Source organism: Scyliorhinus torazame, chromosome 19, assembly GCF_047496885.1.
Source record: "Scyliorhinus torazame isolate Kashiwa2021f chromosome 19, sScyTor2.1, whole genome shotgun sequence".
Lineage (NCBI taxonomy): Eukaryota > Metazoa > Chordata > Chondrichthyes > Carcharhiniformes > Scyliorhinidae > Scyliorhinus > Scyliorhinus torazame.
In genome coordinates, this window is record NC_092725.1 from 24810258 (window position 1) to 24837596 (window position 27339).

Here is a 27339-nt window from a genome sequence, read left to right on the forward strand (position 1 = left end):
ATTTGATTTGTCAGCCTGTCCTAATTGTGTATCTCTCTCTCTCTTCTCCCCTCCCCCCGCCCCTCCAAGCAGTCGCGGGCTCGGTTGTCACCAGCTCCAGCGTGATGAAGATCGTGGTTCGCCAGGCGCCCAAGGAGGGCTTCCCACTGGCCATCCACTCGCCCCGGCCCCTCGCCGCCACCCGCTTCCCGGCCACCGTGGTGACGCCGGCCCGTGTCCAGTTACCCGTGGGTGCACTGACCCTGACCACTGCCCACCTGCCTCCTGCCCCTCGACCGGTTCTGAGGGTGGTTCACACGACAGCGGTCAACGCCGAGCAAGGTAGGCGGGGCTACTCACTCCCTTCTCGACCTGTGCCCAACAATTATTGTATGTTGTTGGTGCACGAGTCCCTTGAGCGAGGTGGATCAGTCGCTGAAAGTAAGCATGCAGGTACAGCAGGTAATGAAGAAGGCAAATGGTTTATTGAACTTCATAGCGAGAGGATTTGAGTATAGGAATAAAGATGTTTTACTGCAATTGTACAGGGCCTTGGTGAGGCCACACCTGGAGTATTGTGGGCAGTTTTGGTGTCCTTATCTGATGAAGGATAAGAACATAAGAGCTAGGAGCAGGAGTAGACCATCTGGCCCCTCGAGCCTGCTCCACCATTCAGTGAGATCGTGGCTGATCTTTTGTGGACACAGCTCCACTTTTATCTATCTTTATCTTAAAAACATTTAATGAAGGAGCCTCTACTGCTTCACTGGGCAAGGAATTCCATAGATTTGCAACCCTTTGGGAGAAGAAGTTCCTCCAAAACTCTGTCCTAAATCTACTTCCCCTTATTTTGAGGCTATGCCCCTAGTTCTGCTTTCACCCTCCAGTGTAAACAACCTGCCCGCATCTATCCTATCTATTCCCTTCATAATTTTATATGTTTCTATAAGATCCCCCCCCCCCCCCCATCCTTCTAAATTCCAACGAGTACAGTCCCAGTCTACTCAATCCCTCCTCTCAATCCAACCCCTTCAGCTCTGGGATTAACCTCGTGAATCTCCTCTGCACACCCTCCAGTGCCAGTACGTCCTTTCTCAAGTAAGGAGACCAAAACTGAACGCAATACTCCAGGTGTGGCCTCGCTAACACCTTATACAATTGCAGCATAACCTCCCTAGTCTTAAACTCCATCCCTCTAGCAATGAAGGACACAATTCCATTTGCCTTCTTAATCACCTGTTGTACCTGTAAACCAACTTTTTGCGACTCATGCACTAGCACACCCAGGTCTCTCTGCACAGCAGCATGTTTTAATATTTTATCATTTAAATAATAATCCCTTTTGCGGTTATTCCTACCGAAATGGATAACCTCACATTTGTCAACATTGTATTCCATCTGCCAGACCCTAGCCCATTCACTTAGCCTATCCAAATCCCTCTGCAGACTTCCAGTATCCTCTGCACTTTTTGCTTTACCACTCATCTTAGTGTCGTTTGCAAACTTGGACACATTGCCCTTGGTCCCCCAACTCCAAATCATCTATGTAAATTGTGAACAATTGTGGGCACAACACTGATTCCTGAGGGACACCACTAGATACTGATTGCCAACCAGAGAAACAGCCATTAATCCCCACTATTTGCTTTCTATTAATTAACCAATCCTCTATCCATGCTACTACTTTCCCCTTAATGCCATGCATCTTTATCTTATGCAGCAACCTTTTGTATGGCACCTTGTCAAAGGCTTTCTGGAAATCCAGATATACCGCATCCATTGGTTTCCCATTATCTACCGCACTGGTAATGTCCTCAGAAAATTCCATTAAATTAGTTAGGCACGACCTGCCCTTTATGAACCCATGCTGCGTCTGCCCAATGGGACAATTTCCATCCAGGTGCCTCGTTATTTCTTCCTTGATAGATTCCAGCATCTTCCCTACTACCGAAGTTAAGCTCACTGGCCTATAATTATCCGCTTTCTGCCTACCTCCTTTTTTTAAACAGTGGTGTCACGCTTGCTAACTTCCAATCCGCCGGGATCACCACAGAGTCCAGTGAATTTTGGTAAATTATCACTGGTGCATTTGCAATTTTCCTAGCCATCTCTTTTAGCACTTCGGGATGCATTCCATCAGGGCTAGGAGACTTGTCTACCTTTAGCCCCATTAGCTTGCCCATCACTACCTGAACAGGTAGACGAGGATAGAGCAGTTGATGTGTATATGGATTTCAGCAAAGCGTTTGATCAGGTTCCCCACGGTAGGCTATTACAGAAAATACGGAGGCTGGGGATTGAGGGTGATTTAGAGATGTGGATCAGAAATTGGCTAGCTTAAAGAAGACAGAGGGTGGTGGTTGATGGGAAATGTTCAGAATGGAGTTCAGTTACAAATGGAGTACCACAAGGATCTGTTCTGGGGCCGTTGCTGTTTGTCATTTTTATCAATGACCTAGAGGAAGGCGCAGAAGGGTGGGTGAGTAAATTTGCAGACGATACTAAAGTCGGTGGTGTTGTCGATAGTGTGGAAGGAAGTAGCAGGTTACAGAGGGATATAGATGAGCTGCAGAGCTGGGCTGAGAGGTGGCAAATGGAGTTTAATGTAGAGAAGTGTGAGGTGATTCACTTTGGAAGGAATACCAGGAATGCGGAATATTTGGCTAATGGAAAAGTTCTTGAAAGTGTGGATGAGCAGAGGGATCTAGGTGTCCATGTACATAGATCCCTGAAAGTTGCCACCCAGGTTGGTAGGGTTTGGGAAGAAGGCCTATGGAGTGTTGGCCTTTATTGGGAGAGGGATTGAGTTCCGGAGTCAGGAGGTCATGTTGCAGCTGTACAGAACTCTGGTACGGCCGCATTTGGAGTATTGCATACAGTTCTGGTCACCGCATTATAGGAAGGACGTGGAGACTTTAGAGCGGGTGCAGAGGAGATTTACCAGGATGTTGCCTGGTATGGAGGGAAAATCTTATGAGGAAAGGCTGATGGACTTGAGGTTGTTTTCGTTGGAGAGAAGAAGGTTAAGAGGAGACTTAATAGAGGCATACAAAATGACCAGGGGGTTGGATAGGGTGGACAGTGAGAGCCTTCTCCCGCGGATGGAAATGGCTGGCACGAGGGGGCATAGCTTTAAACTGAGGGGTAATAGATATAGGACAGAGGTCAGAGGTAGGTTCTTTACGCAAAGAGTAGTGAGGCCGTGGAATGCCCTACCTGCTACAGTAGTGAACTCGCCAACATTGAGGGCATTTAAAAGTTTATTGGATAAACATATGGATGATAATGGCATAGTGTAGGTTAGATGCCTTTTGTTTTGGTGCAACATCGTGGGCTGAAGGGCCTGTACTGCGCTGTATTGTTCTATGTTCTATGTACCTCCTTAGTGATAACAATCCTCTCCAGGTCCTCACCAGTCATAGCCTCATTTCCATCAGTCACTGGCATGTTATTTGTGTCTTCCACTGTGAAGACCGACCCAAAAAACCTGTTCAGTTCCTCAGCCATTTCCTCATCTCCCATTATTAAATCTCCCTTCTCATCCTCTAAAGGACCAATATTTACCTTAACCACTTTTTTGTTTTATATATTTGTCGAAACATTTACTATCTGATTTTATATTCTGAGCAAGTTTACTCTCATAATCTACCTTACTCTTCTTTATAGCTTTTTTAGTAGCTTTCTGTTGCCCCCTAAAGATTTCCCAGTCCTCTAGTCTCCCACTAATCTTTGCTACTTTGTATGCTTTTTCCTTCAATTTGATACTCTGCCTTATTTCCTTAGATATCCACTGTCAATTTTCCCCCCTCCTCCCGTCCTTTTTGTTGGAATAAACCTTTGCTGAGCACTGTGAAAAATCGCTTGGAAGGTTCTCCACTGTTCCTCAACTGTTTCATCATGAAGTCTTTGCTCCCAGTCTACCTTGGCTAGTTCTTGTCTCATTCCATTGTAATCTCCTTTGTTTAAGCACAAAACACTAGTGCTTGATTTTACCTTCTCACTCTCCATCTGTATTTTAAATTCCACCATATTGCGATCGCTTCTTCCGAAGAATCCCTAACTATGACATCATTAATCAATCCTGTCTCATTACACAGGACCAGATCTAGGACCGCTTGTTCCCTCGTAGGTTCCATTACATACTGTTCTAGGAAACTATCGCGACTACCTTCTATAAACTCCTCCTGAAGGCTGCCTTGACCGATCTGGTTAAACCAATCAACATGTAGATTAAAATCCCCCATGATAACTGCTGTACCATTTCTACATGCATCAGTTATTTATTTGTTTATTGCCTGCCCCACCATAATGTTACTATTTGGTGGCCTATAGATTACTATCAGTGACTTTTTTTGCCTTACTATTTATTCCTGATTTCCACCCAAATGGATTCAACCTTATCCTCCATAGCACCGATTTCATTCCTTACTGTTGCCCGGATGTCATCCTTAAATAACAGACCTACACCACCACCCTTACCATCCACTCTGTCCTTCCGAATAGTTTGATAGTCTCGGATATTTAACTCCCAGTCGTGACCATCTTTTAACCATGTTTCAGTAATGGCCACAAAATCATAGTCATTCACGATGATTTGCGCCACCAATCTCCCAATTTACCTTATTCCGAATACTACGAGCATTCAGGTAAAGTACACTTGTGTTGTTTTTTTTTTTACCTCTGTTCTGAATCTTAACAGCTCGATCAGTAACCTCGCCTAAGTTACATTTCCTCTTAACTTGCCTCCTAATTTTCCTTGTCGTTGAACCCTTATCTTCATGTAACAACCTGCCGCGTCGCTTTCCATTTATGTTTTTACTTCCCGTTTTTTCCTTTTAGTATTCCTGGTCCGATTCACTGAGCTCCCCTCAGTCCCTGTACCTTGTACTGCCGCCCTTTTGATTTTTGACTATGGCTTCTCTGCCTTACACTGTCCCCCTTACTGCCTTTTATTTCTGTCCCTGTTTTACTACCTTCCAACTTCCTGCATCAGTTCCCACCCCCCTGCCACATTAGTTTAAACTCTCCCCAACAGCTCTAGCAAATACCCCCCTAGGACATCGGTTCCAGTCCTGCCCAGGTGCAGACCGTCCAGTTTATACTGGTCCCACCTCCCCCTCTTGCTATGGAGGGAGTGCAGCGAAGGTTTACCAGACTGATTCCTGGGATGGCGGGACTGTCATACGAGGAGAGACTGAATTGGTCAGCCTTATATTCATTGGACTTTAGGAGAGTGAGGCGCAGGGTGGCACAGTGGTTAGCACTGCTGCATCACGGCGCTGACGACCCGGGTCCCCAATCCCGGACCCTGGTCATTGTCCTTGTGGAGTTTGCACATTCTCCCAGTGTCTGTGTGGGTCTCACCCCCACACCAAAGAGATGTGCCTGGTAGGTGAATTGGTCACGCTAAATTGCCCCTTAATGGGGGCGGGGGAGGGGGGGGGGGCGTGGGAAAGAATTGGGTACTTAAAATTTATTTTAAAAAGATAATAGTGAGAGGGGATCTCATAGAAACTTTAAAGTTCTAACAGGATTAGACAGGGTAGATTCAGTAAGACTGTTCCCGATGGTGGGGGAGTCCAGAACTAGGGGTCACAGTTTGAGGATAAGCGGCAGCACGGTGGCGCAGTGGGTTAGCCCTGCTGCCTCACGGCACCGAGGTCCCAGGTTCAATCCTGACTCTGTGTAGAGTTTGCACATTCTCCCCGTGTGTGCGTGGTTCTCACCCCCACAACCCAAAGATGTGCAGGGCTGGTGGATTGGCCACGCTAAATTGCCCCTTAATTGGAAAAAATGAATTGGGTACCCTAAATTAAAAATAAATTTTAAAAAGTTTTTATTTAAAAAAAATAGTTTGAAGATCAGGGGTAAACCCCTTTGGGACCGAGATGAGGAGAAATTTCTTGACCCAGAGAGCGGTGAATCTGTGGAATTCACTACCACAAAGTAGTTGAGGCCAAAATGTTGTGTGATTTCAAGAAGGAATTAGATACAGCTCTTGGGGCTAAAGGGATCAAGGGAGATGGTGGATCAGGGAATTGAACTTGAAGATGAGTCAAGATGAATGGCGGAGTAGGCTCGAAGGGCTGAATGACTTGTGGAGCTGTAGTCTCCTATTTGCCATGTATGTTTCTATGTCTTAAGTCGCAAGTTTCTTTTTTTTGAAAAATATTTTATTCCACATTTTTTCACATTTATGCACAAAATATCAGAAGAACAATGCATCAACTTACAGCCATAATCCCCCTGGGCAGCACGGCAGCACAGTGGTTAGCACTGTTGCTTCACAGCTCCAGGGACCCGGGTTCGATTCCCCGCTGGGTCACTGTCTGTGCGGAGTCTGCACGTTCTCCTCGTGTGTGTGTGTGGGTTCCCTCCGGGTGCTCCGGTTTCCTCCCACAGTCCAAAGATGTGCAGGTTAGGTAGATTGGCCGTGATAAATTGCCCCTAGTGTCCAAGAAAAGGTTAGGTGGGGTTACGGGGATAGGGTGGAGGTGTGGGCTTGGGTAGGGTGCTCTTTCCAAGGGTCGGTGCAGACTCAATGGGCTGAATAGCCTCCTTCTGCACTGTAAATTCTATGATTGTATGACACCAACACCGCATTCAACAGCCCTGCCTTCCCCATTTTAACCCCAACCCCCTGCTGACTCCACAATCCTCTTTAAAGAAATTGCTGAACATTTCCACCTCTGAGTGAACCCCTCTGCCGACCCTCGCAGAGCGAACTTGCCCATCTGCAGCTTCAGGAATTCTGCCAGGTCATTGGCTTTCCGCAGCTCCGAATCCCGCCACCCAAGCAAAATCCGTCTCCTGGCTGCAGGGAGGCAACGGCCAAGCCATCGGCGCCTCTCTTTCCCCGCCAATGACTTCCGGGTCTTCCGACACCCCAAATGTTGCCACCTCCGGACTCTGAACCACCCCAACACCCTCAGACATCACATCTGAGAAACCCTGCAAAACCCCACTCAGTCTCGGTCACACCCAGAACATGTAGACATTAAAAAAAAACTATACTATTTTTCTTTCTCTCTCTCTCTCTCTCGCTCTCCTTTCTCTCTCTATATTTCTTTCAATCTCTCTCTTTCTCTCTCTTCCTCTTAACTCCCCCCTCGCTCATTCTCCCTCCCTCGCTCATTCCCCCTCCCTCGCTCATTCCCCCTCCCTCGCTCATTCCCCCTCCCTCGCTCCTTCCCCCTCCCTCGCTCCTTCCCCCTCCCTCGCTCCTTCCCCCCTCCCTCGCTCCTTCCCCCCTCCCTCGCTCCTTCCCCCTCCCTCGCTCCTTCCCCCCTCCCTCGCTCCTTCCCCCCCTCCCTCGCTCCTTCCCCCCCTCCCTCGCTCCTTCCCCCCTCCCTCGCTCCTTCCCCCCCTCCCTCGCTCCTTTCCCCCCTCCCTCGCTCCTTTCCCCCTCCCTCGCTCCGTCCCCCCCCTCCCTCGCTCCTTCCCCCCCTCCCCTCGCTCCTTCCCCCTCCCTCGCTCCTTCCCCCCCTCCCTCGCTCCTTCCCCCCTCCCTCGCTCCTTCCCCCCTCCCTCGCTCCTTCCCCCCCTCCCTCGCTCCTTCCCCCCTCCCTCGCTCCTTCCCCCCTCCCTCGCTCCTTCCCCCCTCCCTCGCTCCTTCCCCCCTCCCTCGCTCCTTCCCCCCTCCCTCGCTCCTTCCCCCCTCCCTCGCTCCTTCCCCCCTCCCTCGCTCCTTCCCCCCTCCCTCGCTCCTTCCCCCTCCTCGCTCCTTCCCCCCTCCCTCGCTCCTTCCCCCTCCCTCGCTCCTTCCCCCCTCCCTCGCTCCTTCCCCCCTCCCTCGCTCCTTCCCCCTCCCTCGCTCCTTCCCCCCTCCCTCGCTCCTTCCCCCTCCCTCGCTCCTTCCCCCCTCCCTCGCTCCTTCCCCCTCCCTCGCTCCTTCCCCCCTCCCTCGCTCCTTCCCCCCTCCCTCGCTCCTTCCCCCCTCCCTCGCTCCTTCCCCCCTCCCTCGCTCCTTCCCCCCTCCCTCGCTCCTTCCCCCCTCCCTCGCTCCTTCCCCCTCCCTCGCTCCTTCCCCCTCCCTCGCTCCTTCCCCCCCTCCTCGCTCCTTCCCCCCTCCCTCGCTCCTTCCCCCTCCTCGCTCCTTCCCCCTCCCTCGCTCCTTCCCCCCTCCCTCGCTCCTTCCCCCTCCCTCGCTCCTTCCCCCCTCCCTCGCTCCTTCCCCCCTCCCTCGCTCCTTCCCCCCCTCCCTCGCTCCTTCCCCCCTCCCTCGCTCCTTCCCCCCTCCTCGCTCCTTCCCCCCTCCTCGCTCCTTCCCCCCTCCCTCGCTCCTTCCCCCTCCCTCGCTCCTTCCCCCCTCCTCGCTCCTTCCCCCTCCCTCGCTCCTTCCCCCTCCCTCGCTCCTTCCCCTCCTCGCTCCTTCCCCCTCCCTCGCTCCTTCCCCCTCCTCGCTCCTTCCCCCTCCCTCGCTCCTTCCCCCCTCCCTCGCTCCTTCCCCCCCTCCCTCGCTCCTTCCCCCCTCCCTCGCTCCTTCCCCCCTCCCTCGCTCCTTCCCCCCTCCCTCGCTCCTTCCCCCCCTCCCTCGCTCCTTCCCCCCTCCCTCGCTCCTTCCCCCCCTCCCTCGCTCCTTCCCCCCCTCCCTCGCTCCTTCCCCCCTCCCTCGCTCCTTCCCCCCCTCCCTCGCTCCTTCCCCCCCCTCCCTCGCTCCTTCCCCCCCTCCCTCGCTCCTTCCCCCCCTCCCTCGCTCCTTCCCCCCTCCCTCGCTCCTTCCCCCCGCTCCCTCGCTCCTTCCCCCCTCCCTCGCTCCTTCCCCCCTCCCTCGCTCCTTCCCCCCTCCCTCGCTCCTTCCCCCCTCCCTCGCTCCTTCCCCCCTCCCTCGCTCCTTCCCCCCTCCCTCGCTCCTTCCCCCTCCCTCGCTCCTTCCCCCTCCTCGCTCCTTCCCCCCTCCCTCGCTCCTTCCCCCCTCCCTCGCTCCTTCCCCCCTCCCTCGCTCCTTCCCCCCTCCCGTCCTCCTTCCCCCCTCCCTCGCTCCTTCCCCCCTCCCTCGCTCCTTCCCCCCTCCTCGCTCCTTCCCCCTCCTCGCTCCTTCCCCCTCCCTCGCTCCTTCCCCCCTCCCTCGCTCCTTCCCCCCTCCCTCGCTCCTTCCCCCTCCCTCGCTCCTTCCCCCCTCCCTCGCTCCTTCCCCCCCTCCCTCGCTCCTTCCCCCCTCCCTCGCTCCTTCCCCCCTCCCTCGCTCCTTCCCCCCTCCTCGCTCCTTCCCCCCTCCCTCGCTCCTTCCCCCCCTCCTCGCTCCTTCCCCCCTCCCTCGCTCCTTCCCCCCTCCCTCGCTCCTTCCCCCTCCCTCGCTCCTTCCCCCTCCCTCGCTCCTTCCCCCCTCCCTCGCTCCTTCCCCCCTCCCTCGCTCCTTCCCCCCCTCCCTCGCTCCTTCCCCCCTCCCTCGCTCCTTCCCCCCTCCCTCGCTCCTTCCCCCCTCCCTCGCTCCTTCCCCCCTCCCTCGCTCCTTCCCCCCTCCTCGCTCCTTCCCCCTCCCTCGCTCCTTCCCCCCTCCCTCGCTCCTTCCCCCCTCCCTCGCTCCTTCCCCCCTCCCTCGCTCCTTCCCCCCTCCCTCGCTCCTTCCCCCCTCCCTCGCTCCTTCCCCCCTCCCTCGCTCCTTCCCCCTCCTCGCTCCTTCCCCCCTCCCTCGCTCCTTCCCCCCTCCCTCGCTCCTTCCCCCCTCCCTCGCTCCTTCCCCCCTCCCTCGCTCCTTCCCCCTCCCTCGCTCCTTCCCCCCTCCCTCGCTCCTTCCCCCCTCCCTCGCTCCTTCCCCCCTCCCTCGCTCCTTCCCCCCTCCCTCGCTCCTTCCCCCCTCCCTCGCTCCTTCCCCCCTCCCTCGCTCCTTCCCCCTCCCTCGCTCCTTCCCCCCTCCCTCGCTCCTTCCCCCCTCCCTCGCTCCTTCCCCCCTCCCTCGCTCCTTCCCCCCTCCCTCGCTCCTTCCCCCCTCCCTCGCTCCTTCCCCCCTCCCTCGCTCCTTCCCCCCTCTCTCTCTCTCTCGGTCTCTCTTTCGGTCTCTCTCTCTCTCTCTTTCTATGATTCTATGACACCAACACCGCACACCCTGCCTGCTTCATTTTCACCCCCTTACCATCCAGGACAAAGCAATCTGAATGAATAAAAAATACTTGCTGATTTAAAATAAATGTTTCTACATTCCCACCCCCTGTTCTGCCAAATGCCTTCAATCTGTGCCACCCTGGTTTTCTGACCCTCTCGTTCACAGTTACTCCTTATTTACTCAATTTGAACATTTCCTGATTTTTGAACACCTCGTTACAATCTCCCCTTAAACTTCTCTGAGGAGACGGTCTGTCCACAGTCAGAATTTTATTGAGCTTGTGAATGTGTTGTAATCTCTCTCTCTCTCTCTCTCTCTCTGCCTCTCTCTCTCTCTCTGCCTACCACTCTCAGTTACCCCCACCGTGACCCGACTGGTGGTGGCCGGGCCTAACCTCTTGGAGAAGGAAGATGCGGAGTTGCCGACACTACGCCCAGTGATGGCCAGGCCCCCCAGCTGCCCCAACGGAGCCGGTCACATTGTCTACCTCACTGGCAGCCCTGAGGCCCAGGCGCCACTTGGCTGCGCCACCTGCCAAGTCACCTTTCAAGCTGGTAAGCAATCTGTGGTTAGCTAGCTAGCTAACCCCCATCCCCCATACCAGCTGCTTCGTAACACCTCCCCACATTGTCCCTTCTCTGGTAATGGGGGGGAAACTACCTACCTGAACCTCTGCAGACCTGCATGGAGGTGCTGCGCTGCCTCGCCACCCCGCCGCCCGTCCTCGCCGCCCAGCCTCGCCACCCCCCGCCGCCCGTCCTCGCAGCCCAGCCTCGCCACCCCGCCGCCCAGCCTCGCCACCCTGCCGCCCAGCCTAGCCACCCCGCCGCCCGTCCTCGCAGCCCAGCCTCGCCACCCCGCCGCCCGTCCTCGTCGCCCAACCTCGCCACCCCACCGCGCTGCCACGCCACCCCCGCCGCCCAGCCTCGCCACCCCGCCGCCCAGCCTCGCCACCCCGCCGCACTTCTTCGCCACCCGTCCTCGCCGCCTCGCCGCGCTGCCTCGCCACCCCCGCCGCCTGTCCTCGCCACCCCACCGCGCTGCCTCGCCACCCCGCCGCCCGTCCTCACCACCCAGCCTCGCCACCCCCGCCGCGCGTCCTCGCCACCCAGCCTCACCAACCCACCGCGCTGCCTCGCCACCCCGCCGCCCGTCCTCACCACCCAGCCTCGCCACCCCCGCCGCGCGTCCTCGCCACCCAGCCTCACCACCCCGCCGCGCTGCCTCGCCACCCCTCCTCGCAGCGGGGTGCCTCCCCTCCCGTTAGCAGCAGAATGCTGCACGCTCCCCCTCCCGTTAGCAGCAGAATACTGCACGCTCCTCTCCCGTAAGCAGCAGAATGCTGCACGCTCCTCTCCCGTTAGCAGCAGAATACTGCACGCTCCCCTCCCGTTAGCAGCAGAATACTGCACGCTCCCCTCCCGTTAGCAGCAGAATACTGCACGCTCCCCTCCCGTTAGCAGCAGAATACTGCACGCTCCTCTCCCGTTAGCAGCAGAATACTGCACGCTCCCCCTCCGTTAGCAGCAGAATACTGCACGCTCCCCTCCCGTTAGCAGCAGAATACTGCACGCTCCCCTCCCGTTAGCAGCAGAATGCTGCACGCTCCTCTCCCGTAAGCAGCAGAATACTGCACGCTCCCCTCCGTTAGCAGCAGAATGCTGCACGCTCCCTCCCGTTAGCAGCAGAATACTGCACGCTACCCCTCCCGTTAGCAGCAGAATGCTGCACGCTCCCCTCCCGTTAGCAGCAGAATGCTGCACGCTCCCCTCCCGTTAGCAGCAGAATACTGCACGCTCCCCTCACCGTTAGCAGCAGAATACTGCACGCTCCCCTCCCGTAAGCAGCAGAATGCTGCACGCTCCTCTCCCGTAAGCAGCAGAATGCTGCACGCTCCTCTCCCGTTAGCAGCAGAATACTGCACGCTCCCCTCCCGTTAGCAGCAGAATACTGCACGCTCCCCTCCCGTTAGCAGCAGAATGCTGCACGCCCCCCTCCCGTTAGCAGCAGAATGCTGCACGCTCCCCTCCCGTTAGCAGCAGAATACTGCACGCTGCCCTCCCGTAAGCAGCAGAATACTGCACGCTCCCCCCTCCCGTTAGCAGCAGAATGCTGCACGCTCCCCTCCCGTTAGCAGCAGAATGCTGCACGCTCCCCTCCCGTTAGCAGCAGAATGCTGCACGCTCCCCTCCCATTAGCAGCAGAATGCTGCACGCTCCTCTCCTGTTAGCAGCAGAATGCTGCACGCTCCCCTCCCGTTAGCAGCAGAATACTGCCACTCTCCCCTCCCGTTAGCAGCAGAATGCTGCACGCTCCCCTCCCGTTAGCAGCAGAATGCTGCACGCTCCTCTCCCGTTAGCAGCAGAATGCTGCACGCTCCCCTCCCGTTAGCAGCAGAATGCTGCTGCACGCTCCCCTCCCGTTAGCAGCAGAATGCTGCACGCTCCCCTCCCGTTAGCAGAGCAGAATGCTGCACGCTCCCCTCCCGTAAGCAGCAGAATGCTGCACGCTCCCCCTCCCCGTAAGCAGCAGAATACTGCACGCTCCCCTCCCGTTAGCAGCAGAATACTGCACGCTCCCCTCCCGTTAGCAGCAGAATGCTGCACGCTCCCCTCCCGTTAGCAGCAGAATACTGCACGCTCCCCTCCCGTAAGCAGCAGAATACTGCACGCTCCCCTCCCGTAAGCAGCAGAATACTGCACGCTCCCCTCCCGTAAGCAGCAGAATACTGCACGCTCCCCTCCCGTAAGCAGCAGAATACTGCACGCTCCCCTCCCGTAAGCAGCAGAATGCTGCACGCTCCCCTCCCGTAAGCAGCAGAATGCTGCACGCTCCCCTCCCGTAAGCAGCAGAATACTGCACGCTCCCCTCCCGTAAGCAGCAGAATGCTGCACGCTCCCCTCCGTAAGCAGCAGAATGCTGCACGCTCCCCTCCCGTTAGCAGCAGAAATGCTGCACGCTCCCCTCCCGTAAGCAGCAGAATACTGCACGCTCCCCTCCCGTTAGCAGCAGAATACTGCACGCTCCCCCTCCCGTAAGCAGCAGAATACTGCACGCTCGCCCTCCCGTAAGCAGCAGAATACTGCACGCTCCCCTCCCGTTAGCAGCAGAATACTGCACGCTCGCCCTCCCGTAAGCAGCAGAATACTGCACGCTCCCCTCCCGTTAGCAGCAGAATACTGCACGCTCCCCTCCCGTAAGCAGCAGAATACTGCACGCTCCCCTCCCGTTAGCAGCAGAATACTGCACGCTCCCCTCCCGTAAGCAGCAGAATACTGCACGCTCCCCCTCCCGTAAGCAGCAGAATACTGCACGCTCCCCTCCCGTTAGCAGCAGAATACTGCACGCTCCCTCTCCCGTAAGCAGCAGAATACTGCACGCTCCCTCCCGTTAGCAGCAGAATACTGCACGCTCCCCTCCCGTTAGCAGCAGAATACTGCACGCTCCCCTCCCGTTAGCAGCAGAATACTGCACGCTCCCCTCCCGTCTAGCAGCAGAATACTGCACGCTCCCCTCCCGTTAGCAGCAGAATACTGCACCGCTCCCCTCCCGTTAGCAGCAGAATACTGCACGCTCCCCTCCCGTTAGCAGCAGAATGCTGCCACGCTCCCCTCCCGTAAGCAGCAGAATACTGCACGCTCCCCTCCCGTTAGCAGCAGAAACTGCACGCTCCCCTCCTTAGCAGCAGAATGCTGCACGCTCCCCTCCCGTTAGCAGCAGAATGCTGCACGCTCCCCCTCCCGTTAGCAGCAGAATACTGCACGCTCCCCTCCCGTTAGCAGCAGAATACTGCACGCTCCCCTCCCGTAAGCAGCAGAATGCTGCACGCTCCCCTCCCGTTAGCAGCAGAATGCTGCACGCTCCCCTCCCGTTAGCAGCAGAATGCTGCACGCTCCCTCCCGCTCCCGTAAGCAGCAGAATGCTGCACGCTCCCCTCCCGTAAGCAGCAGAATACTGCACGCTCCCCTCCCGTTAGCAGCAGAATACTGCACGCTCCCCTCCCGTTAGCAGCAGAATGCTGCACGCTCCCCCTCCCGTTAGCAGCAGAATACTGCACGCTCCCCTCCCGTAAGCAGCAGAATACTGCACGCTCCCCTCCCGTAAGCAGCAGAATACTGCACGCTCCCCTCCCGTAAGCAGCAGAATACTGCACGCTCCCCTCCCGTAAGCAGCAGAATACTGCACGCTCCCCTCCCGTAAGCAGCAGAATGCTGCACGCTCCCCTCCCGTAAGCAGCAGAATACTGCACGCTCGCCTCCCGTAAGCAGCAGAATACTGCACGCTCCCCTCCCGTTAGCAGCAGAATACTGCACGCTCGCCTCCCGTAAGCAGCAGAATACTGCACGCTCCCCCTCCCGTTAGCAGCAGAATACTGCACGCTCCCCTCCCGTAAGCAGCAGAATACTGCACGCTCCCCTCCCGTAAGCAGCAGAATACTGCACGCTCCCCTCCCGTAAGCAGCAGAATACTGCACGCTCCCCTCCCGTAAGCAGCAGAATACTGCACGCTCCCCTCCCGTAAGCAGCAGAATACTGCACGCTCCCCCTCCCGTAAGCAGCAGAATACTGCACGCTCCCCTCCCGTAAGCAGCAGAATACTGCACGTACCCTCCCGTTAGCAGCAGAATACTGCACGCTCCCCTCCCGTTAGCAACAGAATACTGCACGCTCCCCTCCCGTAAGCAGCAGAATACTGCACGCTCCCCCTCCCGTTAGCAGCAGAATACTGCACGCTCCCCTCCCGTTAGCAGCAGAATACTGCACGCTCCCCTCCCGTTAGCAGCAGAATACTGCACGCTCCCCTCCCGTTAGCAGCAGAATACTGCCACGCTCTCCTTGTTAGCAGAGTACCCCTCCGCAGACTGTCCCCACCCAGCAGTCCTCTTTCACCTTTGGTCTCCATGTTACAGGTCGCACTGGAGCAGAAGAGGCTCCGGCATCGGCAGGAGCGGCTCGAGCGGATCTTTGCCATTAACGAGCGGCAGTGTGCATCCTCGCCCATCTACGGCACCGAACTGCTGCAGCTCTGCGCCTTCGCAAAGCAGGTGACGGCAGGGGTGCAGAGCCCACCCGAGAGCGCAGGCTGGCGGGGGGTTGGGCTATGCGCACTGCTTGGCTGCCCAGGTGGACCGGGAGCAGCGTCGGCCGGATGCCTACTGGAGGACCACGCGGGCGCTTGATGGTGCTGTGCACAACCCTGAGAGGCGAATAGCGGAGCTGGCAGACATTATTGACAGGTTGGAATATTGAGGGACATCAGACTGAACCCCTAGAGTACCTGTACTGCGAGTGTTTGATGGGGGCAGTGTAGAGGAAGCTTTACTCTGTATCTAACCTCGTGCTGTACCTGTCTGGGAGTGTTTGATGGGGACAGTGTAGAGGGAGCTTTACTCTGTATCTAACCCCGTGCTGTACCTGTCCTGGGAGTGTTTGATGGGGACTGTGTAGACGGAGCTTTACTCTGTATCTAACCCCATGCTGTACCTGTCCTGGGAGTGTTTGATGGAGACAGTGTAGAGGGAGCTTTCCTCTGTATCTAACCCCGTGCTGTACCTGTCCTGGGAGTGTTTGATGGCGACAGTGTAGAGGGAGTTTTACTCTGTATCTAACCCCGTGCTGTACCTGTCCTGGGAGTGTTTGATGGGGACAGTGTAGAGGGAGTGTTACTCTGTATCTAACCCCGTGCTGTCCCTGTCCTGGGAGTGTTTGATGGGGACAGTGTAGAGGGAGCTTTACTCTGTATCTAACCCCGTGCTGTACCGGTCCTGGGAGTGTTTGATAGGGACAGTGTAGAGGGAGCTTTACTCTGTATCTAACTCCGTGCTGTACCTGTCCTGGGAGTGTTTGATGGGGACAGTGTAGAAGGAGCTTTACTCTGTATCTAACCCGAATCCCTTGCCGATCGCCATGCTGCTTGACATCCTCTGCACTCTCTTCACTCTCATCTTTCTCTCTGTCTCTCGTTGACAGATTTATTTTCGTTATACCTCCTGTGGAGGCCCCAGCTATCCAGATCCACGTCTCCCACCCTCACCCCTCCTGCCTGCACCAACAGGTCTGTCTTGTGGACGCACTACACCGTGAGCTCTTTCCCAGGACTGCTCGCCTGCACCGAACCATCTGCAACATGAGGACCCAGTTTCCAGACCTGCGACTGATACAGTACGACTGTGGTGAGTGTCCCGTGGTGCGGGGGTGGGGGGGGGGGGGGGAGGTTACGGTATGAGCGGGCTGCTGGCCAGCGAAGGTATGACTTCAATCTTTGAAATGCAATGCCCCGTTGAGGTCCTTTCTGAGGCGCCTCGACAGGACGGACATGGAGAGGATATTTCCACTTTTGGGAGAATCTAGAACTGGCGTGTGGGTCTGCAGTCACTGTAAAAATTACTGGTTGCCTGTTTAAATTGGAGTTGAGGTAAAATTTGTCGGTGTGGGTCGTTGGAACCCACCCTGACAAGCTGCTGGAAGCAGAGCCTCTGAATAATTTTTGAGGTTAAGCTGCACAGATTCTTGGTAAGGAAGGGGGGTGATAGGTTATTGGGAGTGTTAGAGGTCCAATTTGAGGCTGCTATCTATAGAGAGGCATTGTGAGAATCATCTCGTCTCTGCAGTGCAGAAGGAGGCCATTCGGCCCATCAAGCCTGCACCGAACCTCTGATTGAGCACCCTACCCAGGCCCCACTTCGCCTTATCCTTGTAACGCAGGACAATTTTTTAGCACGGCAAATCCACTGAACCTGCACATCTTTGGACTGGGAGGAACCCGGAGGAAACCCACGCAGACACTGGGAGAAGATGCAAACTCCACCCAGGTCAGAATTGAACTCTGTTCCCTGGTGCTGTGAGTCAGCCCTGCTAACTGCTGTGCTACTGTGCTGCCCCCATCCGTCGTCATCTTATTGAGTGGTGGAGTAGCCTTGAGGGGGTGTTTGGCCTATTCGTTTGTAGGTCCGTATACTCCTGTTTACCCCCATCTCTCATCAGAATTGAGTTTGAAACCTGCACCCGGGACAAGACTTCCCTGCTTGATTGACACCCCATCCACAAACACTCACTCCCTCCACCACCGACACACAGCAGCAGCCGTGTGTACCGTCTACAAGATGCTCTGCAGCGATTCGCCAAGGCTCCTTCGATAGCACCTTCCAAACCCGCCACCTCTACCATTTAGAGGGACAAGGGCAGCAGACACATGGGCAACACCCACCACCTGCAAGTTCCTCTCCAAACCCCACACTCACCATCCTGACTGGGGAATATATCGGCCGTTCCTTCACTGTCGCTGGGTCAAAGTCCTCAAACTCCCTCCCTAACAGCACTGTGGATGTACCTACACCACACAGACTGTGGCGGTTCAAGATGGATACTTGCTTGGAGGCAACAAGACGGGTCACGGTCAAGGGTTGGTTCAAGTTGCTGAGTGACCCCTGCCAAAGATGGGTGGCTCACCCATCACCTTCTCAAAGGGGCAATTAGTGATCGGAATGAAATGCTGGGCCCGGCCGGCGACGCCCAAGAATGCATAATGAAACTGTTTAACCACGTTCCTATATGTTCATATAGGCTGAATACGTGGCTGAAGGGATGGTGTCAGGGGAAGGGTTTCTAATTCCTGGGGACATTGGAACCGGTTCTGGGGGAGGTGGGACCTGTACAAACTGGACGGGTTACACCTGGGCAGGACTGGAACTGATGACCTAGGGGGGCTATTTGCTAGAGCAGTTGAGGAGTGTTTAAACTAAGGTGGCAGCGGGATGGGATGGGAACCGATGCAGGAAGTCGGAAGGTCGTAAAACAGGGCCAGAAACAAAAGGCAGTAAGGGGGAAAGTGTAAGGCAGAGAAGCCATAGTCAAAAATCAAAAAGGGTGACAGTACAAGGTACAGTGACTGAGGGGAGCTCAGTGAATAGGCCCAGTAATACTAAAAGGAATAAAACGGGAAGTAAAAACATAAATGGAAAGCGACGCGGCAGGTTGTTACATGAAGATAAGGGTTCAACGACAAGGAAAATTAGGAGAAAAGTTAAGGGGAAAAATAACTTGGGAGAGGTTACTGATCAAGGTGTTAAGATTCAAAACAGAGGTTTAAAAGCCAACATAAGTGTACTTTACCTGAATGCTCGTAGTATTCGGAATAAGGTAAATGAGTTGATTGCGCAAATCATCGTGAATGACTATGATTTAGTGGCCATTACTGAAACATGGTTAAAGGATGGTCACGACTGGGAGTTAAATATTCAAGGGTATCAAACTATTCGGAAGGACAGAGTGGATGGCAAGGGAGGTGGTGTCGCTCTGTTATTTAAGGATGACATCCGGGCAATAGTAAGGAATGATATCGGTGCAATGGAGGATAAGGTTGAATCCATTTGGGTGGAAATCAGGAATAGTAAGGCGAAAAAGTCACTGATAGGAATAGTCTCGAGGCCACCAAATAGTAACATGGTGGGGCAGGCAATAAACAAAGAAATAACTGATGCATGTAGAAATGGTACAGCAGTTATCATGGGGGATTTTAATCTACATGTCGATTGGTTTAACCAGGTCGGTCAAGGCAACCTTGAAAAGGAGTTTATAGAATGTATCCGCGATAGTTTCCTGGAACAGTATGTAATGAAACCTACGAGGGAACAAGCGATCCTAGATCTGGTCCTGTGTAATGAGACAGGATTGATTAATGATGTCATAGTTAGGGATTCTTCGGAAGAAGCGATCGCAATATGGTGGAATTTAAAATACAGATGGAGAGTGAGAAGGTAAAATCAAACACTAGCATTTTGTGCTTAAAACAAAGCAGATTACAATGCGATGAGAGAGGAACTAGCTAAGACTTCTGGTGAAACATTTGAGGAACAGTGGAGAACCTTCCAAGCGATTTTTTCACAGTGCTCAGCAAAGGATTATATCAACAAAAAGGAAGGACGGGTAGAAAGGGGGGAAAACGACTGGATATCAAAGGAAATAAGGGAGAGTATCAAATTGAAGGAAAAAGCATACAAAGTGGCAAAGATTAGTGGGAGACTAGAGGACTGGGAAATCTTTAGGGGGCAACAGAAAGCTACTAAAAAGCTATAAAGAAGAGTAAGGTAGATTATGAGACTAAACTTGCTCAGAATATAAAAACAGATAGTAAATGTTTCGACAAATATATAAAACAAAAAAGTGGTTAAGGTAAATATTGGTCCTTTAGAGGATGAGAAGGGAGATTTAATAATGGGAGATGAGGAAATGGCTGAGGAACTGAACAGGTTTTTTTTGTCGGTCTTCACAGTGGAAGACACATAACATACCAGTGACTAATAGAAATGAGGCTATGGCAGGTGAGGACCTTGAGATGATTGTTATCACTAAGGAGGCAGTGATGGGCAAGCTAATAGGGCTAAAGGTAGACAAGTCTCCTGGACCTGATGGAATGCAATCCCAGAGTGCTAAAAGATATGGCTCGGGAAGTTGCAAATGCACGAATGATAATTTACCAAAATTCACTGGGGTGGTCCCGGCGGATTGGTAATTAGCAAACGTGACACCACTGTTTAAAAAAGGAGGTAGGCAGAAAGCGGGTAATTATAGGCCAGTGAGCTTAACTTCGGTAGTAGGGAAGATGCTGGAATCTATCATCAAGGAAGAAATAGCGAGGCATCTGGATGGAAATTGTCCCATTGGGCAGACGTAGCATGGGTTCTGTTGCTAACTTTTGGTTGGCTCTTAAATCGTAATTTGCTCTATTTAACCTTTGCTCTAGAGTCGCCAGGTATCTTTATGATACCGCCACGAGGTTCGAGTTCAAGTCATGATCAATAACTCATCACACCAATTAGTAAGATTCAAATCAAAACACATTTATTATACATAGTAAATCGCTACTCATGCATAAACTACTTTCTAGGCTATTTCTATAACTAACAGGCCTATACTTAGCTTCGGACTGGCCCACTAGGTCAGGGGAACAAATGGCCTTTTGTTCAGGTCCTGAGTCTGCGGGATTCAAAAGCTGGTATGGACTGGTAGCTAGGAGCGCCTATCTCGTAGCGAGCGTTGACTTGAGACTTACTTGCTTGGAGGCAACAAGGCACGATGCTGCAGAGTATCGCCAACACTAATAGGGATTTTATTAAGTAGGACAATGGAGTACCAGGTTATAAACCTGCCACCACCAAGGTGGTGTGGTGTCACTTGTGACTGGGCTCTGGGTGCTATGGGGAAGTAAATCATTAAGGACTGAGGGGGTTGGGGTCAGGGGGTTCGCGTTCACGCGCAACCAAATGTCCATTAGGGTGATGAGCAACACGGAGGATGTCCTCATGGTTCTTTTTCTTTCTCTTCTCTTCGCTGGAGCTTCTGGAGTTCTGTGGGATCAAGCATACTTACTGTCAGTTACTATCTTGGCTTAATATCTCGTGCGTTAGCATGTCTGTCCTTTCGTGCCAATTCTCCCTTTATAATTGTCACCGTGTGTGACTCCCTCATTTTTTTTTTTTAAAACCGAAATTCAGGACACGACACACTTACAAATACTGAAACAGTGCGAGCCGTCTCGCAGGCTGTGCGATTTACCATCCAAATGTTTGAGGATGTAAATAGCATGTGGATGGCAACCTAAGGGTCGCCTGAAAACAAAACAACTTTTTGAACCAAAAGTGCCGAAATGAGGTGCGTATGGGCCGCGACGGGTAAGAATTGGATGGAATCCCCGGGTAGGACGGCGATCAATGCCGGTGGTCGTCGTGGGGGCTGCCTCTCGTGATTACCTTTGAATCAGGAGAGTAGTTATGATTGTTGTATGCCGACAGACTAGTTCCTCTGAAGTATTGTCTGGGACAAACTTGTACCTTTAACAGCCAGTGGGCGTTAAAAGAGTGGTGGCGTGGGGCCATGAAAATTTTTAAATTCACAAACAACATTTAACATGTACATTAAACCAACAAACGTAGTGCAGGTTCCATCAGAATACAGGACATCGTAAATCACATTTGGACTGGGTGTAACTAGCATATGGAGTGAGTGCAGCGTGACCAAAGAAGAGAGGAAGGAGGAGTGAAACAAAAATGCAGTGGCCTTGCTGAGGTAATGCTGCCATGAGAAGTGGTGGGTAAGTGCTCACAGTTTGCATGGGGCAGCTGGGACCTTGTAGCTGCTGTGGGTGGTGTTCTCTTGCATATCTGGGGGCTAGTCTAGCTGGTGGGGTCTCCTGCAGTCTCGGGCGAAGTGTCCTGACTGCCCACAGTTGTAACGTGACCCCTGGGGCACGTAAGGTGGAGCAGGCTCCCTGGTGCATTGCTCCCTTGGGTATGGTTCCCTGGGTGGGGGGGGGAGGGGGGGTCGGGGCTGTTGGTGTCGTTGCTGGTTCGGGGGGTATTGGTGGTCTGATTCCGTTGCTGTTTCAGGGGGGCTTGACATGCTCGTGCGCGATGTCCCTCGCTGTCCACAATTGTAACATTCCTGGGATTTAGGCTGCTGTGGGCTATTTCCCTCATTTACCCATACGGGGTTCTAGTGCGTCCTAATTGGATGCATGTCTGCCTGCTCTTCCTGCTGTTATTCGGATTTCCTAACTGCGGGTTTGTTTTGTACAGACTGCTCCCAGGTGCGGGACAATCTCTTTAAAACCCATTTCTCATTGTGGGCTTCCTCTGAGGGGTCATAGTTGGTACAGGTTTTTTGTCCTGCCTCTGTGGCATGGGAGATAAGGGTGCGGGTCCATTTGGCCATACCGTCTTGGGACAAATGGGTGAGGTCTAAATGACCGAAAACGGCTGTGAAATGGACCCACAGGCATCCAGCAAACGCTGTGGGGTGTTCTGTCTTTTTCTGCCTGCACTTATTCAGGCCTTCTACCGGGTCACCTCTGTTGTAGCCGATCGCATCTAAGATCGCTGTGTGCATTTTTGCAAGGGTGCCTCCTCCTACATTCTGTGGGTCGGGAAGGGCTGCTACGACCGAAGGGTCTAAACTCAAAACTGTGAGCTTTACTTGCTCTCGCTCATCCAGGCCTTGCATGGTAGCCTGCTGTTTTACTCTGGCAAAGAAGTGGTGGGGGTCTGAGGTGGGGGCGGAACGGTTTGATTTTATCGCACGCGTCCCGTAATTGAGTCACTGTTAAGGGGGTGGTGTACAGAAATTCCGTGTCGTCCAATGTGGCTGTGCGGTGGGGTGGTGACTGGGTTCATTGGAGCCTGAACTATCTGCTCTGTGGGGGGTTGGGACACTTTTCTTTTCTGGGGCTTTTCCTGCGCCGATGTTCCCTGAACATATCTCTGTGCTGTCTCATTCAACTCTTCCCAATCAGGGTCATCTTCCTCATCTAACTGGGATCCAAAGGTTTCCTGGAATCCTTTCTGAACTGAAAGCAAAGACTGCAGTTCTGCAATCTGCTTCTGGCACTTTGCGTGGCCCAATGAGCTTTGTCTTTGCTCTGTGGTGGCAGCATGGAGTGCTCTTAACGCTGCCTTCAGGTCACTACACTGCCTTTGCAATGCCTGTACCTGCTTCTCTGTTTCCTCTCGTACCAGGACTGCACGTTGCGTGTCCTGATAGGCCTTTTCGTACTGGGATTGGAAGCTGCTTGAGTGTGCAGACAAGACTGGTGTGCCCACTTGGCATCATGCACCTCTCCTTCCTTTGCTGCTAACTTCCTTCTTAATTCTAGGTCTTCTTTCTCTATCTCGCTCACATCGACCTTGCTCAATCGATGTGCCTCCTCTATCTCTCTACAGAGCGTCCGAACGACCTCTGTGCCTCACAATTGTGCCAAACAGGACACGATCGGCTTGCGAGCTTTCCCCAAGCTTTTCTTCTGGATTTCGCTCAGGTTCTCCCACCAAATATGTCCGATACTCCCGGGACCTGTTTCCTCATTTTCACAGAATTCGCTCCAAAGGGACCATCCTTTCCCTTTGAGGTACTTTCTGATTTCCTCTTCCCAAACGGGACACTGTCCTACTCTACTGCTGGTCGCTGCGACCACAAATTCTTTGGGGTACATGAGGCGTTGCATTGCCTGCATTGTCATCTTTCCTCTCTGAATACTTCTCTTAAAATTTGGAACGAGGGGTATCAAGGCGGTGCTGTAATGACGGGTACGGCTTTCGCTATTTTCCGGAATACAAACTCCCGACAGTTTTTCGCAACAAAAATCTATCAGTTTACCTTATAGCCCTGTTAGTTACGCATGCATACACACACTTCCGAATTATGAGAATTGATCAAAACTGCTTGAACACTTGTGGTTTTCTGTTCCCAATTGGATCTCTAATTCAAATTTTGGTTTCTCCCGGAGTGGTTAAGCCACTTCTAGATCAGGTCCTGTCAGGATGTCGCCAGTAATATGTTGCTAACTTTTGGTTGGCTCTTAAATCGTAATTTGCTCTGTTTTATAACCTTTGCTCTCGAGTCGCCAGGTATTTTTCTGATACCGCCACGAGGTTAAAGTTCAAGTAATGATCAATAACTCCACACCAATTAGTAAGATTCAAATCAAAACACATTTATTATACATAGTAAATCGCTACTCATGCATAAACTACTTTCTAGGCCATTCCTATCACTAACAGGCCTATACTTAGCTTCGGACTGGCCCACCAGGTCAGGGGAACAAATGGCCTTTCGTTCAGGTCCTGATTCAAAAGCTGGTATGGACTGGTAGCTAGGAGCGCCTATCTCGTAGCGAGCGTTGACTTGAGACTTGCTTGCTTGGAGGCAACAAGACAGGACACTGTCAAGGGTTGGTTCATGTTGCTGAGTGACCCTTCCAAAGAAGGACGATTCGAACTTGGGGGCCTTACATTATAGTCCCCAGGGGCTTCCCTGCCCTTTGGGGCGGACCCTGTACCTGGTTCCAAGTGATTGGACTACTTTCCGATCACTTGGATCGATTTCTCCAATGTTGGAACGGTTCCTTGATTGCTGGGCAGTCCCTAAATGTTCGTTGGCCTTCCTTTGTCTTGGCTCCTGCTGGCGCCGAGGAGTCTGGCTTGGCTTTGTTTACCTTTACTGTTGCCATTGTGCCTGGGAATCGCACATTACTATGCAGATGGCTGCTGGTTTCGGTGTTCTCTGGCTGTTTAGCAGGTTCCAATATACATGATTTCTGTATTTGTTAGTCTTTGCCTGTATTGGCTGAATTTCCCTTTAGCCTTTGCGGTTCTCCATTTTAAGTCGGGAAGTGGCCAACTCAGGTGGCTACAGTTCTTAAAGGGCAGGTCGTGCCTAACTAATTTAGTGGAATTTTTTGAGGACATTACCAGTGCGGTAGATAATGGGAAAACCAATGGATGCGGTATATCTGGATTTCCAGAAAGCCTTTGACAAGGTGCCATACAAAAGGTTGCTGCATAAGATAAAGATGCATGGCATTAAGGGTACAGTAGTAGCATGGATAGAGGAATGGTTAATTAATAGAAAGCAAAGAGTGGGGATTAATGGGTGTTTCTCTGGTTGGCAATCAGTGGCGAGTGGTGTGTCCCTCGGATCAGTGTTGGGCCCACAATTGTTCACAATTTACGTAGATGATTTGGAGTTGGGGACCAAGGGCAATGTGTCCAAGTTTGCAGACGACACTAAGATGAGTGGTAAAGCAAAAAAGTGCAGAGGATACCGGAAGTCTGCAGGTGGATTTGGATAGGTTAAGTGAATGGGCTAGGGTCTGGCAGATGGAATACAATGTTGACAAATGTGAGGTTATCCATTTTGTTAGGAATAACAGCAAAAGGGATTATTATTTAAATGATAAAATATTAAAACATGCAGAGAGACCTGGGGTGTGCTAGTGCATGAGTCGCAAAAAGTTGGTTTACAGGTGCAACAGGTGATTAAGAAGGCAAATGGAATTTTGTCCTTCATTGCTGGAGGGATGGAGTTTAAGACTAGGGGAGGTTATGCTGCAATTGTATAAGGTGTTAGTGAGGCCACACCTGGAGTATTGTGTTCAGTTTTGGTCTCCTTACCTGAGAAAGGACGTACTGGCACCTGGAGGGGTGTGCAGAGGAGATTCACGAGGTTATTCCCAGAGCTGAAGCGGTTGGATTACGAGGAGTGGTTGCGTAGACTGGGACTGTACTCGTAGGAATTTAGAAGGATGCGGGGGGGGGGGGGGATCTTATAGAAACATATAAAATTATGAAGGGAATAGATGGGATAGATGCGGGCAGGTTGTTTCCACTGGCGGGTGAAAGCAAAACTAGGGGGCATAGCCTCAAAATAAGGTGTTCGGGGCCGGAAAATGGAGCTGAGTCCAAAAAAGATCAGCCATGATCTCATTGAATGGTGGAGCAGGCTCGAGGGGCCAGATGGCCCTACTCCTCCTAGTTATGTTCTGAGGCCTGTGACAGACCCCTGAGGTTGGGGGGGGGGGGGGGGGGGGGGAGAGCTGTTGTCGGTCCGGCGCCTGGAGGTGGGTGGGGGGGGGGGGGAGAGAGGAGAGAGCACTGTTATCGGTCCGGCACCTGCGGGGGGGGGGGGGGGCTGTGTGTTTACTTTCTTTGCTGGGTCTTTGTACACTTCCAGACCCCATCATTCTCGCTATGTCTGTGTTACTCCCCTCCCCTAACCACCCCCATACAGGCAAGCTGCAGGTACTGGACAACCTGCTCCGACGGCTGAAAGTGGGTGGACATCGGGTGTTGCTCTTCACCCAGATGACTCGGATGTTGGACATTCTGGAGCAGTTCCTCAACTTCCACGGCCACATCTACCTTACGCCTGGATGGCAGCACCAAGGTGGAGCAGCGACAGGTAAAACACCTTGGCAGCCACCCTGCTTCGGGCACAGGCAGTTGGGCTGTTCTGGGGTAGGGGCCTGGTGCCAGGTTAACCAGTCTGGTTGACAGGGTTTCTCTCGGCCTGAACAATTTATCGTTGGCAGCCTCGTCCTGTTTGCCGACCGGGGACACTGCCCAATATGTGGGAGGGGTCACTCTGTTCGAGGGGCATGCCTCGCTTCCAGAGGGCCACTGCTGGGGGAGCTCAAACCCCTTGAAACTGATCTGCCATTTTCTGGGATCCGACTGTGTGCAAATTGGCTGCCACCTTTCGCCTGGTGACTGACTTGAGGCTGAGCGCAGCTAGAGAAAGCAAGCCTCGTCACTACTACTCCCACGCATTTGACCATCTGTTGACCACCCCTTGCAGATCCTGATGGACCGCTTCAATGCCGATAAGCGCATCTTCTGCTTCATCCTGTCGACTCGCAGCGGCGGTGTGGGGGTTAACCTGACAGGGGCCGACACGGTGGTGTTCTACGACAGCGACTGGAATCCCACCATGGACGCCCAGGCCCAGGACCGCTGTCATCGTATCGGGCAGACCCGAGACGTGCACATCTATAGGTGAGGAGTGCGACCGGACTCTGAGGAGGAACAGGGGGCAATTGGGAGTGCGCCGATGCGGGGTCAGAAATGTGGGATCCCCGATGCAGGAGTCTATGTGACCGCCCCCCCTCGGTACGATCGTAACTGACCGATGTTAGGCTTCAACTCCGCTCCCCCGTAACCCTCGATTCCCTGAGCAATCAATAATCTCGCAATCTCCATCTCGAACATACTCCACGACGGAGCACCCACAATCCTCTAGGGTGGCTAATTCCAAACCGCCCGAGTGAAGAAATGTCCCCTCAGCTCAGTCCAAAATGAAGACTCCTGTCTTCCCCCTCCCCTCTCCTTCCCATGTTTTAGATTCCCCAGCCATGGAGGGGCGCCAACAACGTCCAGTCAAGCCTGTCAAACCCCTTCACGTGGGCAGCACGGTCACCACAATGGTTAGCACTGTTGCTTCACAGCACCAGGGTCCCCGGTTCGATTCCTAGCTGGGTCACTGTCTGTGTGGAGCCTGCACATTCTTCCCGTGTCTGCGTGGGTTTCCTCCGGATGCTCTGGTTTCCTCCGGCAAGTCCTGAAAGATGTGCTGTCAGGTGAATTGGACATTCTGAATTCTCCCTCTGTGTACCCGAACAGGCGCCGGAGTGTGGCGACTAGGGGATTTTCACAGTAACTTCATTGTTAATGTAAGCCTGCTTGTGACAATAAAGATTATTATAAAAAAACACGAATGTTTCAACAAGATCACCTCTCAATCATCTTGAGAAAATGGAGCCAATTCCCTCTGCGGTAGGAGACTCGCCTGCGGGGGGTGGGGGGGGGCGGGGGGAAGAGAGACACACGTTGGAGAGGTACTGGGGCAAGTGCGGGAGAGAGAGAGACCTGGAGGTGTTGGGGTGTCGCCTAACATGGGTGGTGGAGGGGAGGAGCAGAGGATCTGTGAGATGTAATGGGGTTGTGCAAAGTCTCCTGAGAGACGAGGAGACTCCACGTGGACAGAGCTAAAGGT

The 27339-nt window shown here is 53.4% G+C and overlaps 1 protein-coding gene across 1 annotated transcript in view; it reads left to right on the forward strand.

The window, feature by feature from the left end:
• Nucleotides 1-65: 65 nt before the first annotated feature.
• LOC140396645 (uncharacterized) overlaps nt 66-27339 on the forward strand; it is a gene marked incomplete at its 5' end in the record, with an annotated part of 40759 nt that continues 13485 nt past the window's right edge. Inside the window, 9 exon segments of the mRNA XM_072485440.1 lie at nt 66-321; nt 10375-10469; nt 10471-10575; nt 14931-15110; nt 15112-15257; nt 15991-16193; nt 25579-25709; nt 25711-25749; nt 26146-26342. Coding sequence (XP_072341541.1) covers nt 66-321; nt 10375-10469; nt 10471-10575; nt 14931-15110; nt 15112-15257; nt 15991-16193; nt 25579-25709; nt 25711-25749; nt 26146-26342 — 1352 coding nt within the window.